A 15,410-nucleotide genomic window follows, 5' to 3' on the forward strand; every position below is an offset into this window, starting at 1 on the left:
CAGGAATTATTTGTCTAAATCACTGGAAAGAAAGCTATTCTGAGGCATCATGGACAATTGCTAGTTCTTCTTGCTTGGCAGCCCTGGCAATGCTATGATTGACCATTCATCAAGATGTCTTCATTTAACCCCAATAAATGGCAATCTTATTTCAGCCCGGCCCAGCAGCCAGGGAAAAAACTGATTGGGAGATTTACTGCATCATTACCTTGGGCATAGGTTTAAATGAAATTTACTGCCTTGGTAAATGGTTTCAGGGCTCCAGGCCTAAAGTTCCTACTGTAAATCTTATGTGCCAGTTTCTTGGAGGAGACTTTATGATCAGGATTTCTCTTGTTTACTTAAAGAAGTTGATTTCTTTCTCTTAATATGACGGCTCTCTAGTCTTGTCATAGTGAACGTCCATGTGTGAAAACAATAACAAGTTTAGAGTTTCTTTAAGTGTAACCAGTTCTTTCAGCCAATATCCTTATGGCATAATCCTATGCATGTTTAGACATTAAAAAAGTCCTACAACTAGCATACAGAGAGCTTCGCCTATGGGGCAGTATATAAATGTAATAAATAAATAAATAAATAAATAAATAAATAATGCCCCAGCAAGCTGGCTGGGGAATGCTGGGAATTGTAGGACTTCTTTTTTGTCTAAACATGCCTAGGACTGCACCGTTAGGATAACGGAAAGCCTTTCCTGACATGAACCTACCTGAACACTACATTCAACATCTAAGGTCCTCCTCAGGGGGGCGTACTCCGAGGGAAGCTCAGAGGATGGTAACAAGAGAGAGGGCCTTCTCTGTGGTGGCTCCCCAACTGTAGAACAATCTTCCTGACGAGGCCCGCCTGGCACCAACATTGTCATCTTTTCAGTGGCAGGTCAAGACTTTTCTCCCAGGCATTTAGCAATATGTAAAGAGCCTGGGTCTGTTTTTTTTTGCCTCACCATTTTTAAAGTGGTTATAGTGGTTTTAAATAGATGTGTGTAATGCATGTTTTTGTGATTTTTAATTTTTGTATATTGTTTTTAAGTGTTTTTATCTTATGTGAACCAGCCAGAGAGCTTCGGCTATGGGGCGTTATACAAATGCAATAAATAAATAAATAAATTAAAATTTAATAGATAAATTTGGTGGAAGACATATTAAAAATTACCCTATTTGCTTGAAAGCCATATTATATCACAACTTGTAATAATTAGGTCACCTTGGACATGACTCTTAAGAAAAATTATAACAAGAGCTGTGCTGGATCAGGCCAGTGTGTACTCACAGCGGCCAACTAAATGCCTATAGGAACTCTACAAGCAGGACATGAATGCAAGAGCATCCTCCCACTAGAGTTTCCCAGCAACTGGCCCACTGCCACAGATACTGGAGATAATATACAGTCGTCATGGCCATTAGCCATTGATAGGCATCTCCTCTATGAATTTATCCAACACCCCTCTAAAGCCATCCAAATTGGTGGTCGTCACTGCATCTTGTGGCAGCGAATTCTATAGTTTAACTTTGTGCTGTGTGAAGAAGTCCTTCCTTTTATCTGTTTGTAATCTCCCACCAATCAGCTTCATGGGATGACCCCGGGTTCTAGTATTATAAGAGAGAAGAGGAAGATGTCATCTAATCCACATTCTCTACACCCTGCATAATTTTATACACCTTTCTCATGCCCCCTTTGCTTGCTTTTTTTCTATGTTAAAAAGACCCGAATATTGTAACCTTTCCTCACTGGTGAGTTGCTCCAGCCCCTTAATCGTTTTAGTTTCCCTGTTCCAAACCCTCCTTATGTGCAGCCCACTGCACAATTGCTTCAATACTTAACAAGTTTGCCCTAATGTTTGGTTTAAGGTCACCTTCCAGCACATTCAAGCGTATATTGTTCTCTTCTCAGTGGATAAAGCATACAATTGTTCTCCCTCTTATTTCTGACAGCCTTTAAAATATTTGACCGTTGTCAACCTATTTCCCCCTCCGAGGATGGACCATAGCTCAGCAGGTTTGCATGTAAAAGATGCTGCCTCTCTGGCACCTCCCAAGTGCTGCTCCAAAGATACTGACCCACCCACTGGGTTTCCAGGGCCATCGTCAAGCGTAAGGATGCGTGGCACCTGCTGAGGGCCAACCCTGAGGCAAAGTCTGCCACTGCCTAAAGCGAGAGAGCACATGCGCCACTGCTCCAGTGTTGCTTCCCCTTACCGCCTCACCCCCGCCACCCCCCTTCCCTTTCCCGCCACCATTAGGGTGACCATAGGGAAAGGAGGACAGGGCTCCTGTATCTTTAAGAGTTGTATAGAAAAGGAAATTTCGGTGGGTGTCATTTGTATGCATGCAGCCCCTGCTGAAATTCCCTCTGCCCTCACACTCTTCCCTTTCCCCTAATCACACACCTCCCCTTGCTGTGCTGCACCCAAAAGTAGGGTTGTGCACCCAACCCCCTATCTGCCTCGGAGGCTGGTTAGGAGCCCCCAAAGCAGCCCCAGTTCGGCTCAGGGGTGCTTTGGGGGTTGCCTGATCCACCTCGGCGCTGAAGTTGAGGTGAAATTAGTTAGGGTGACCATATTTGGGAAACCAAAAAAGAGGACACCTAGTGTGTGTGTGGGGGAAGCAGCTTTCTGAGTCCTGCAAAAAGTACGTTATTCCCCCGCCACCTTAAAGAACCCGACTGGAGTGGAGGAGGGGAAAGGATTTCATTCTGCACCACCACCATCCACTCCAATTGGGGCCTTTTCTATAATGTCCACGAATGACCCACTTTCCCCTTTAAGACCTCAATTGGAGCTCAGGGTGGGGGAATGACGTGCCTCAAGAAAGCATGTCATTCCCTCCTGCCATGCTAATGGCAGCCTTAAAGAGGAAGGTGTGTCATTCCAGGACATTATTGAAAATGATAGAAAATCCCCCCTGACACCATGGAAAGAACAAAAACCAGGACAAATCCGGGGAAATCCTGACAGTTGATCACCCTAAATGAGTTCCCTCCGAGGTGACTCAGACTTTTCTGGGTGCCGGCTGCGCAGAAAAGTCTCCTTTTCCCCACTTAGCTGGTGCCTCCACTGTCTGCCGCCACCGCTGTCCTTGCGTTCACGGCTTCCACTGCCACCAACACATAAGACCAGAAGTAGACTGTGCAGCCCACTTCCAAGCTTATGTGTTGGTGGCAGCAGAAGCCGCCAGACGCAAGGACGGCGGTGGCGGACAGTGGAGGCAGGTAAGCCCCCCCTTCCCCACTTACCTGCTACAGGTAAGGTACCTGCTGAGGGCCGGATCTGAAGCACCAAGGTGTCCCGAAGCTTTGGAGCCAATTGACTTCAGCTTTGGGCTGCCTCGGGCTTCACCAGAACCGTCTCGGAACTGAGCCAAGGCAGAGCAAATAGGCCCACCTCAGCTCAGATTTGGGGCCTTGGTCTGAGGCGGAGCACAGCCCTACCCACAATCCTTCCCATTTACCATGTCACATCCCCGCTTTCCCTTCCCCTCACTTACCTTTACCACCGTGAGCTGCATGGTGGGAGGATGCAAGCAGCCCAGCTCTTCAGAAAGCTGGCCAGGCTGAAATGTCTGGCTGGGAAGGATGTCCCAGGAGATTGCCTGTACAGGCAGGGCCCAAATACCTAAAATAACAGGACATTTTAGCTTAAAGCTCTTCCTGCCAGTAGTGAGACCTTAGGAGAGGCATTCGGGCATTTTAGAACCGGGGAAACTGAACAAAACCCAGGAAAGCACCAAATGAATAGTGCTCAGAGGAAAGGGAGTGGGGTCAGGGGTGGGTCAGATCAGGTCCCTAGGTGGGCAGATTTGGCCCCTCAGGCCGAGGTTCCACACACCCCTGATACAGAGATTAACTTGAAAAACCTAGCCTCCCGTTCGCTGCCTGCCAATGATAACTTCTCTTACAACTTTCAGGTACCAGTGAGGAATTTGCTTCTGTTCCAGCTTTATCTTCTGAGGGTGCCCTTTCCCCTCCTCCATGAGGTAAATGTAAGGAGCAATGGGAAAGACTGACCACACATCAGTGGAGCTGAACTCCCCTTCCGAGGTGAAGGAAGCTGCCCTTGAGGAGCCAAAGCCCACAACTTCCGAAAGCGAGGAGGCCACGAAGAAGAAAAAGGAGGTCCCTGACCGAGGCTCTTGGAAAGGGAAATTTGACTTTCTGCTCTCCTGCGTAGGATATGCCATCGGCTTGGGAAATGTTTGGCGCTTCCCTTATCTCTGTGGCAAGAATGGAGGAGGTGAGATTAACCTGCTGAAGACATGCTTTGGGGAAATAACACCAGAAAGCACGAAGGGGTGAAAGCCGTGGTTTAAATTCTGTTTGCATGTTGCCTACTCACATAGGCGTGCATATGAGGTGTGCCGGGTGTGCCCAGGCTTTCCTGCCCCACCCACTGCTCCAATTGGGGCCTTATTCCCTGGGTGCACACCCTAATGAAATGTGTTGTGCATGCCTATGCCTGCTCACTTGGAGTGTCTTGAACATTGCACTTAAAAACCTACAGTGTTTTTCAGTGCAGCACAGGGCTGCATGTAGCCATGTTTACTAAAAGGGAATCTCCCACCCCCACCACAAGTTCAATGGTAAGCACAGGATTGCACATGACAAGTATGCACAGGATTGTAACCGTCGTTGCCTTTTTGTAGAAAAGCTACATTCAAAGCAAAAGTGCAAATCAAGCAAATACAGAAGTAGGTTAAAAACCCAACAGTCTGAAACCTCAAAACCATTAAAATGCAGAATTAAGAAATATAGAGAAATCAATCAGTAATCATGGAATAACTTTTCAAGTGCCTGCCAAAGGAAGTTAGAAGTAAAACTGGTTGACCTAATCTACCTTACAGAGTTGTTGTGAGGCTTTTTGTCACAGTGTCTGTGTAGTGATTCAGTAGTGGAAGATTCAGGACAGAGAAAAGGAAGGACTTCTTCATACAGTGCATACTTAAACTATGGAATTCACTACCACAAGATGTAGTGATAGGCACCAAATTGGATGGCTTTAAAAGAGGGTTGGATAAATTCCTGGAGGAGAAGGCTATCAATGGTTACTAATCCTGATGGCTATGCATCAGTATCAGAGGCAGTAAGCCTATATACACCAGTTGCTGGGGCACATAGGTGGGAGGGTGCTGTTATACCGTGTCCTGCTTGTGGGTCCCTGGGCAACAGCTGGTTGTCCACTGTGTGAACAGAATGCAGGTCCCTTGGTCTGATCTAGCAAAGCTCTTTTTATGTTCTGGTGCTTTGAACTCTAGAAAGCAGAGGTGAGCCATTTGTGGCCCTCCAGATGTTCTGGCCTACAACTCCCATCAGCCCTAGCTATCACAGCCATTGGTGAGGAATGATGGAAGCTATAGGCCAGAAGAACTGTAGGACCAAGTGGCCCACCCCAGCCTGGAGCAACAAGCAAGCTTCTGGCCTCTTCCTCCCCTTTTCCTATTAGCTAGTGCCATCCCCCTTCTTTTCAGGTGGTTCTAACTTCTTTTCAAACAGGCTCTGCAGAAGTTTTCAGAGATGGCTTCCTCCACCTCCTCCTCCTCCTCCTTGTCCCAACTGCCTGGCTGTTGCCTCTTCCAGTTCCAGAAGTGGTTAAGTTAGAAGAACTTCCCTCTACCTGGCATCTTCCAGATATGCTGGAATGGAACTTCTATCATGATGGGAGTTGTAATCCAACACTTCTACAGGGCGCCAGATTGGGTCAAACAGAATCAGCAGGTTATGGAAGGCCGCAATCCTATACATGTTTGTAGAGTATTCATGAGTATTCACGTCATTGCATGAAGCAGCTGATTGAAGCCATCCTGAAGTCTTCATCTTGCTTACTGGAAAACATTTCTAAGGGAATTACAAAAATTGGTGTGGGGGGGAACCTTCTAAAATGCATATGATTGTAAAATACAAGCCTTCCAGCAGAAAACTATAACAAGCCTAGCCAATTAAATAAATCCCATTAAACACCTGCCTGATCTAGAGATTTCTGCTTTAGTGTATGTGCTGGATTTCGCTATACAAGGGGCAATTAACAGACCGTTCATCAGTAATCTCACTGCCACACTCAAAAAGGAAGCAATAAATGGGGCAGAAGCAGAAACCCTTTAAGTAACATTGCATGTTAACTTTATTGAATGCAAGTGTTTTCTGAGTAATCACTATGGGAGGATCTTATCCTTGAGGATGGGTATTGCTGGATAGAATAGCGCTACATTAAGCATTGTGTGGACTCACCAGTTTAATTCTGCTTCCAGCTAATTGGAACCCCACCCCACCCCCCAGCGTTTAAATATTGGTTAAAGGAAGCAACTGAACGAATAAACAACAAAAAAGGTTTTAGTGTGGAAATAATTAAAGACATTTTTTGAAGAAATTGTAAATTAAATAATATAAGTTACACAATAAATATGTGTTACCTTATTAATGAATGATCTTTATAACTAGTGTGACCACATGGAAAGGAGGGCAGGGCTCCTGTATCTTTAACAGTTGTATAGAAAAGGGAATTTCAGCAGGTGTCATTTGTATTCATGCAGCACCTGGTGAAATTCCATCTTCATCACAACAGTTAAAGCTGCAGGAGCCCTGCCCTCTTTTGTATCTGGTCACTCCTGCAGCTTTAACTGTTGTGATGAAGCGGGGATTTCACCAGGTGCTACATGCATACAAATGACCCTTTCCTCCTTTTTACATGGTCACCCTATTTATAACAGGTTCATAATAACTAACAATGAGACTATGAACAATAGGAAATTCCTGTTTTTATGAATTTCGAGTGGGTTTGGATTAGGGGTGGACAAATGCATTTCTGCATTTGCTTGTCGTTTTGTCCCCTGAGAGTCAGTTGAAAATCTGTATGTATTTTCATGTCCCTTTCTCATAATATATGCATTTTTGTGCTCACTTTACCTAATATATACATTTTTTGCAAGCAATTTCCCTTAAAATATGTGTTTGTGTGCACTTTCCCCTAACATATACATCTTGTGTGCACTTCCCTATTATAAACATTTTGGTACGCTTATTAAAAATTATTTCTAAGCTGCATTGCAAAATTCAGGAAAGTATACTTATTCCTGGACAACAGCATTCTGGATCCTGTGTAGGTTTGGAAGGTGTGAATTTGATAAGATCGCATTAAAAATGGGAGCCGAACATATTTCTCACCCGTCCCTAATCTTGACACATGAAAGTTTTAGCAGCCAGAAAAAGTAAAGGCAGTGAGAGTCTTTCCTACCTCCCTGCTCCTAGGTGCCTTCCTGATTCCTTATTTTCTGACCTTGGTGTTTGCTGGGATTCCACTTTTCCTGCTGGAGACTGCGCTTGGACAATATACCTCTGTCGGTGGACTTGGAGTCTGGAAATTAGCACCCATGTTCAAAGGTACTGTGAGTTCATGTAGCTGATGCAAAATAAGTAGACGATGGAGCTGGGGTGTTGGCCCCTGTGGGCCAGCAGAGGGTTGGACTAGATGGACCCTTGGTCTGATCCAGCAGGGCTCTTCTTATGTTCTTAACCTTAGGCCCAGGGTCCAAGTCAGGCTGGCCTGAGGTCACAATCCAAGCCTCCAGTGTTCCCGTGATGTGGTTTCCCTGCTTTTGCATGCCCACCCCAATTGTAAAAGGGTTAACTACCTCTCCTAAAGCTTAGGCCCTTTCTACACTGTTGGTTTTTCCTGGGGTCAGCCCTGTGTGTCCAAATGATGTACAGCGGATCCCGGGGTCAACTGGGGATGACCCCAGAGAAACGAAAAATGGGTATTTCCCAGTTTTTCTGCGGTCCCGGGGACCATCCCGGTACTAGGGGAGATGTGTGGCTGCCTGCACCTACTTCATCCCGCCTCCTTGCGAGTAAATGCGAGGAGGCGGGAAATGGGCACGGAGCCCTTCAGACGCTCCATGCCCATTGGGGGGGGAGCGGGGTCATTTTCTTTAAAAACAAACAAACACTTGCATTTTTGTTGGAGTGCAATTGCACTCATCTCCCATTTTTTTTTAAAAAAGGTGGGCGTGACATCCCTCCTTTCTCCTGGGATGTCACATGCACATATGGATCCAGGGGGAGAATCCCGCAAGCAGAATCTTGTGAGATCCTCCCCACTCCCTCCTGGAAGGCTGGGAGGTGTAGGAAGGGCCGTAGTTACTGGCAGAAAGAACTTTAAGCTAAAGTATGCTGGTATTTGGGGCCCTTTGCCTTTGGCCTCACATACCCCCAAGAGCTTCTCCGAAATTGTATTTGGCCCTTGGGCTGTCAGAGGTTCATAGGGTTTTGTGCCAGGCATACTATCATCTCTCCAGTAAGAAAGTCCATATTGCCAAAAGCAGCATCCAGTCTGGTGCCCATCAGATTGATTGGCCCTCTGCTAGAAATTGCACTGCGTCTTCGTCGACAGCTGGTCAGCCACTGTGTGAACAGAGTGCTGGACTAGGTGGACCCTTGGTCTGATCCAGCCTGGCTCTTCTTATGGTCTTGCCATGCCCTTATGTTCTTATTCCTGCTGTAATGGTAGTGGCATGGATGTCGGCATGTGCCTGGGTGGGTTGCCGTCAGTTCGTTGCCACTGAACTCAATGAAGACAGTGACACCCACAGCACCACACTGGGGTTTTTTCCTAAAGATTCTGGGAAAAGGTTAGGACTTGGCTCTGCATTTGAATGTGTATCCTGTGCTGTTCCTCTTCTTTACCTTGACCAGTGTTTTCTAGCTATATATGGAGGAGTCACGCTTTCACCTTTGTGGAAGGCCAAACGTTTGAAAGCGTAGTTGGCCATTTTGTCACTGCTGGGAATTGGAATGGGTAGCAATCAAGAACCAAAGCAAAATTCCACTTGACTGCCTGATTTTTACAAATCAAATCCAGAATTTTATAAAGTTCAAAATTCATTATTGAGGGGCAGGGAGCCTAACTCTTAAGACGTTGTAGCATTAGTGTTGAGTATCCTGTTCCCAAATTCAGTATTTAATTCCCTGTTTTTCTAAGACCTCTATGTTCCCAAAGGGCTCAATTATAATTGGGAATGCTGTACAAAAAGTTCAGATCAGATAGAAATCCAAATTGTTACAATTTGCCTACGTTTGAGACTTGCTCCTCCTCCAGGTCATCAGATCCCCCTATAAGTTCATTGCTGCACTTAACTTCACTGCCTGTATAGGCGTTTAAGTTGGCAAAAAAATCCTCAAAAGGATCCCATAAAAGGCTGGAGATTACCTGCTCTCCACGCTCCTCTGGTTAAAGATTAATTATTTGCTATAATTTACCACCTTGACAATAAACTCTGAACTGATACTATTCACCAATGCAAAGTCAATCTTCCAGGTCACTGCCACCACCACCATTCTCTCCATCAGCACCAATTGCTTCAACAGAACCTTGTCATTCTTGACATGATGACGTTTACTCATGTAATTTAGTACTTGTGAGGACATGCTATTGTCCCCTTGATCAAAACACCCACGGTGATCTTGAGATGGAGAATAACATTAGGAAAGCATCCAAAAGAGGAAGTGTTGTAATAATGGGTGACTTCAATTACCCTCACATTGACTGGCTAAATGGATGCTCCAGGCACAACAGAGAGGTGAACTTTCTCGATGCCCGAAATGATTGTGCCCTAGAACAATTGGTTATGAAACTGACCAGAGGGGAGGCAACGCCTGGACTTAATCTGGAGTGGTGCTGCCCAGGACTTAGTGTTGTTGGTCGCAGTCTTATCAAATGTAATTTATTTTTAAGCAAAAAGTTGCCAGGCAAGGCCAACACAGTCACAGTTGACTTCAAAAGAGGAAACTTCTCTAACAGAACCTACTCAGAAGTAAGTCCCATTGATTTCACTATCACAAGATGTAGTGATGGCCAGCAGGTTGAAAAGGGATTAGACAAATTCATGAAGGATAAGGCTATCGATGGCTACAAATGATGACTAGACATTACCTCAAGTACTGGAGACAGTATGCCCCTTTATATCAGCAGCCAGAAAACTATAGTAATAGGGCTGATCTACACCAAGCAGGATATTCCACTATGAAAGCGGTATGAAAGCAGTATATAAAAGGCAGGAGCCACACTGCCATATTGAAGTGCACTGACAGCTGTTGGGGCCCATTGACACATACCATACACTGCTTTCATAGTGCTATATCCTACTTGGTGTAGACGTGTCATGGGCCCCAACAGTTGTCAGTGTACTTCAGTACCACTATAAAGCAGTAGTGAGGCTCCTGCCTTTTATATGCTGCTTTCATAACGCTTTCATAGTGGAATATCCTGCTTGGTGTAGATGAGCCCATAGTAGGTTTTGCTCTCATGTCCTACTTGTGGGCAGCTGGTTGGCCACTGTGTGAACAGAATCCTGGACTTAACAGATCCTTGGTCTGATCCAGCATGGCTCTTCTTCTGTTCTAATAATAGCTTTTGAGCGTTTGATGTTTCTTGTCTCCTAGGAGTGGGCCTGGCTGCAGTACTTCTCTCCTTCTGGCTCAATATCTATTACATTGTCATTATTGCCTGGGCACTGTATTATCTCTTCAACTCTTTCACTGCGGTGAGTTTTTGCTGTCCTTTCTTGGGCTGGGGGCAGGAGAGGACATGGTTGAGACCCCTCTATTGCAATAAGGCTGTACCAGTTAATGAAATGGGTGGCATAATGTTGGCATCGATAATCTAAACAATACTAACAACATCAGCCAAATAATAGAATTTATAACATGGAGTTTGTAGCCTTCTTTGCTCTCTCAAAACTGCCTGTTCACATTAAGCTGCTGGACTTCGAGCATATTCTTTCCTGAAATTGGGTGGGGAGATCAACAGCCAGTGTTTGTGTGACCCAAATTGGCCTGTCTGCCTGTAATATTGCATTTGTTCACAGCCAAGTCATTCTTATTAGTATAAAGGCTCCTTTAACATAAGTCTCTAAGCAATCAATAGATCTAAAACCCATCTGTGTCTATTGTGCCCTGTGGGAGTCCATATCATTTAGGCACACACAGCTGCTGAGGGGATGTACATGTACTGCGCTTCTGTCCACTTTGGTTTTTCTTCTCCTCCCCCCCCCCCCCGCCCATTGACGGCGTTCTCAAACATTGGCGAAACCTATTGCCAAAATGTGTGTATTGTTTAGCCACTTCTGAACCATATGTCGGCAACTTCTGTTGCTGTCCCTTAAGCACAACAGCAGCCTGTTCATTTGTCTAGTTTTCATCATGGTGTCGTGGGGCGATTCCCACACAAGACTTTAGATCGGGACTTTGCCCTCTGTTAAACTCAATTTTTGCAATGAAAAAAGAGCTGACCCAACAGGAGAACGTCACATGTCTCCCTGAGTTGTCTGGCCTTAGCTAGACCTAAGGTTTATCCCGGGATTGTCCCGGGGTCATCCCTGTTCATGTAAATGACACCCAAGATATCCCAGGAGCAGGCAGGGACAACCCCGGGACGATCCCAGGATAAATCTTAGGTCTAGCTAAGGCCTAAGTCTATCCATCTGCAGCCTTCTCCTGAAGAGCTTTGCTGATGCAGCTGGGAGTGGTCCCACCTGAGAGGGAGGGGCTGAGGGCATATTTTGTGAGCATCATCAGATGAGCGTTTTATTGCACGCCCATTACTGGCCATTTATGGGTGTTCAAGAGTCCTTTTGACAACAACGTCCGCCTCCCGTGCGTCTCCTGCACCTTCTGCTCTATTTTTCCATGACAAAATAAGATCTGGAAAATCAGGTTTTTTTATTGCAGTGAAACATGCCGCTATTTCCTGCTGTGTGCAGGAAAAGCAGCGTGATAAAAACGCCCACTGAATGGGCCATGTGGTCGTCACTGCTTTGTCTTTCTTCCCCGTGTGAAGAAAGAGGAAGCTGGTCGTCTTTGTTGTGGGACAGAAAAGCAACAGTAGGGAAATATGATCCCTCCCCTCCCCCACATCTGATGATACTCAGTATTTGAGGAACCTGCTGCCTTTTGCGGGAAAGAGAGCTCCACAAAGCCCCCATCCCATCCCCCCACAAAGGAAAGTATAATTGAGACACCTGTGCTTCTGTGGCATCAGACACCATCACACACATCTCCATCATCATCTCAGACCTATTTGCACACTAATCAGCTAACGCTGAAACTATGCTTGACATGCAGTTGCATGGATAGTTGCAGGACACTGCAAGGATGAGCGAAGGACCCACCTGGGGAGTGTGTGTACGTGCATGCGTGTGTGTACTTTGTTACCCTTTCATTTTTTGCTCAAATTTTCCCCTTCTCCAAAGCCACTTTCTCCCTTTGCAAGAGAAACCTGCGTCTTTCCTCCTGCAGGCCAAAAAGCAGCCGGGGGTGGAGAGGTTTTTACACATAAAAGGAAAAAAAAAAAGCTTGTGGGGAAAGGGCTATGCAGTAGCCCCTCTCCCTTGACAATCCTCCACTTAAACCTGCAGCTTCCTAAGGCTGGTTTTGTTTATTAGGAAGTATCGAGGGTTAGCATTTCAGAGATGTGCCCTGGCTTCCACCCAACGTCACACAGACAGCTTCTTATGAAGAAAACCTGAACGGCTTTATTTTTGGATGACACCGAAGAGCGGCCCAGAGCTTCAAGCTACACTTAACGAGAGAGTTCCTCCTTCCCTCTTGCAGGATTGCACTGCACATAAACTGGAACTGTTTCATTTGCCCACAAGAAGGGAGAAAAGTCACAGGATGCTGTAGGAACGTTTATTGTACAAAAGCCCGACGCATTTCGGCCGCTTGCTTTTTTATTAGGCCTTCTTCAAGGGGTAGTAATAATTTCTGCAGACATTATTACAATCTCTTGAAGAAGGCCTAATAAAAAAAAAAAGCAGGAGGCCGAAACGCAGTGGCCCTTTGTACAATATTATTTTCTGCAGCATTCTGAGACTTTTCTCCCTTTTTCTGTTCATCTTGGATGCCCACCCGCCTTCCATCCCTGTATTATTTGCCCACCTGAGGCTGCAATCCTACCCTATACGCACTTCCCTGGGAGTAAGTCCGATTGAACTCAAAGGGACTTACTTCTGAGTAGATATGCGTATGATTGCACTGTCAGGTTTTTAATTTTAGAAGTTACGAAGATGTTAACATCGTGTGTGGAACTGCAGGGAAGCAAGTACTTGGTGGAGAACAGAGTTGCCGGTATTATGATCATTGCAGGAATCCTGTGCTATTTCTGCATGCAAAGCAGACATTCAAGACCTTTCAACTCCTTCTCTTCCCCATCCACACCTCAGGACCTGCCATGGCAGAACTGTGGAAATAGCTGGAACACGGACAGATGTTTTTCCAACTACTCCATGAACGACACCACCAACCTGACCAGCGCTGTGACCGAGTTCTGGGAGTATGTCTCCAGCCAAAGTCATGTTTTACTGTCATTGGGGATCATCTCATCAGTGCAAAGGTTCAGGGGAGAGGGATGGGGGAGGTGGCGTGGAGAGCACGATCCTCTCGCTAGCCTTCTATAGGGAAGGCCTTAGAGGTATCGTCCATATTTCAATGCAATATTTGTGACACAGGAGATGAGAGAGGCATACAAACCCTAAAACTAGAAATTCATGTGTGTGGGGGGGGGGGGAGTAGATACTGTCAAAGTTTGGTGGGTGTATTTCTCCCCCCCCCATCCTCCTCCTCCTTCCCAACCTGGCTTTTGGAGGAGGGCTGGTGGTATCATTAGCACCTGTCATACTGGGGCATTTGTCAGGGCCCACGCATTCCTGCAGGGTCCACAGGGGATGATGCCTTGCCTACCCGTCCCCAGTGCCTCCTGCTGCACTTGCTTCTTGCAAGTGGGTTGACCGCCTGTGATAGCTGTGGTGCTGTAATGGGACAGGGGCTGAGCCGTGGTTTTGCTCCTGGCCTGTTACAGTAGTGCTGGATGCTGGGGCGGGGTAGGGGCAGTGCTGGTCTGCCATGTACCCTGCTTTACAGTCTATTAGTCAACAGGGTATCAGAAGTCAGCTCTCTGTTTGAAGGGCAGCCTAGTCCAGTCCAAGGCAGGATCTACACAACTACTTTAAAACAGTTTATAACAGTAGTGACAACTGTTGGGGCCCAGGACACACTCCATAGACAGTTTTCAAAGCGTTTTCAAAGTGTCATGCCCTGTTTGGTGTAGATCTGGCCGATGGCCCAATCTACACCAAGCACGATATTGCACTATGAAAGTGGTATATAAAAGGCAGGAGCCGCACTACTGCTTTATAGTGGTATTGAATTGCACTGACAACTTTGGGGCCCATGACACATACCATATACCACTTTAATACTGCTTTGTGGTGCTATATCCTGCTTGGTGTGGCTCCTGCCTTTTATATACCTCTTTCGTACCACTTTCATAATGCAATATCCTGCTTGGTATAGATCTGGCCCAAGTCAAAGATAAAGAAACATAAGGACAGAGAACAGCAGCCTTGACACTTCCCACCTGGACAACTTGCAATACAATACACCTCCCTGTGACCAAGCGACATGTGCGTCTGCACGCTCAGTCTGCGACTGTCCAGGTGTTATGTTGCCCAGGTGTTTGTGGGCAATTCAAGGGCCCTTAAGTTCATAAAATCACAGAATCATAGAATAGTAGAGTTGGAAGGGGCCTAAAAGGCCGTTGAGTCCAACCCCCTGCTCAATGCAGGAATCCACCCTACAGCATACTTGATAGATGGTTGTCCAGCTGCCTCTTGAATGCCTCTAGTGTGGGAGAGCCTACAAACTTCCTAGGTAACATTGTTGTACTGCTCGAACAGTCAGGAAGTTTTTCCTGATGTCCAGCCGGAATCTGACTTCCTGTAACTTGAGCCCGTTATTCCGTGTCCTGCACTCTGGGAGGATCGAGAAGAGATCCTGGCCCTCCTCTGTGTGACAACCTTTTAAGTATTTGAAGAGTGCTATCATGTCTCCCCTCAATCTTCTCTTCTCCAGGTTAAACAGGCCCAGTTCTTTCAGTCTCTCTTCATAGGGCTTTATTTCCAGACCCCTGATCATCCTGGTTGCCCTCTTCTGAACACGCTCCAGCTTGTCTGCATCCTTCTTGAAGTGTGGAGCCCAGAACTGGATGCAATACCCTAGATGATGCCTAACCAGGGCCGAATAGAGAGGAACCAGTACCTTACGTGATTTGGTACCTTCCTTCTCATGGAAGTCAGTTCCTGGATCCAGCCCATAGTATTCTCTCTCTCTCTCCACACATACACACACATATATGCAAAACATATGCAAAGCTATCCCCTCTTTCGTCTTCTTTTTTGAGTGATGCATTTCCTCTTTTTTGACAATGCCTAAGTGGCCACCTTTCCTACGTCCAGGTCTTCTTTTCTCTCCCCTTCATATTTCTTGGCGTCCCATCTATCAACTGTTTTCTTCCCCTGGAGAAAGATGCTCATAATTCATTCTCTATAGATCCCAATTATTCTGATTTCTCTCCCTCTTCCCTCCACCCTGCT

The 15,410-nt window shown here is 46.0% G+C and overlaps 1 protein-coding gene across 1 annotated transcript in view; it reads left to right on the forward strand.

Annotated features, from left to right (window-relative positions):
* Window positions 1-4,095: 4,095 nt before the first annotated feature.
* Window positions 4,096-15,410, forward strand: part of LOC134404237 (sodium- and chloride-dependent GABA transporter 1-like) — a 46,219-nt gene continuing 34,904 nt past the window's right edge. The window contains exons 1-4 of the mRNA XM_063134934.1: window positions 4,096-4,228; window positions 7,234-7,365; window positions 10,423-10,523; window positions 13,203-13,312. Coding sequence (XP_062991004.1) covers window positions 7,356-7,365; window positions 10,423-10,523; window positions 13,203-13,312 — 221 coding nt within the window. The 5' untranslated portion in view covers window positions 4,096-4,228; window positions 7,234-7,355. The remainder of the gene's footprint in view (window positions 4,229-7,233; window positions 7,366-10,422; window positions 10,524-13,202; window positions 13,313-15,410) is intronic.

Source organism: Elgaria multicarinata, chromosome 9 (genome assembly GCF_023053635.1).
Source record: "Elgaria multicarinata webbii isolate HBS135686 ecotype San Diego chromosome 9, rElgMul1.1.pri, whole genome shotgun sequence".
Classification (NCBI taxonomy): domain Eukaryota; kingdom Metazoa; phylum Chordata; class Lepidosauria; order Squamata; family Anguidae; genus Elgaria; species Elgaria multicarinata.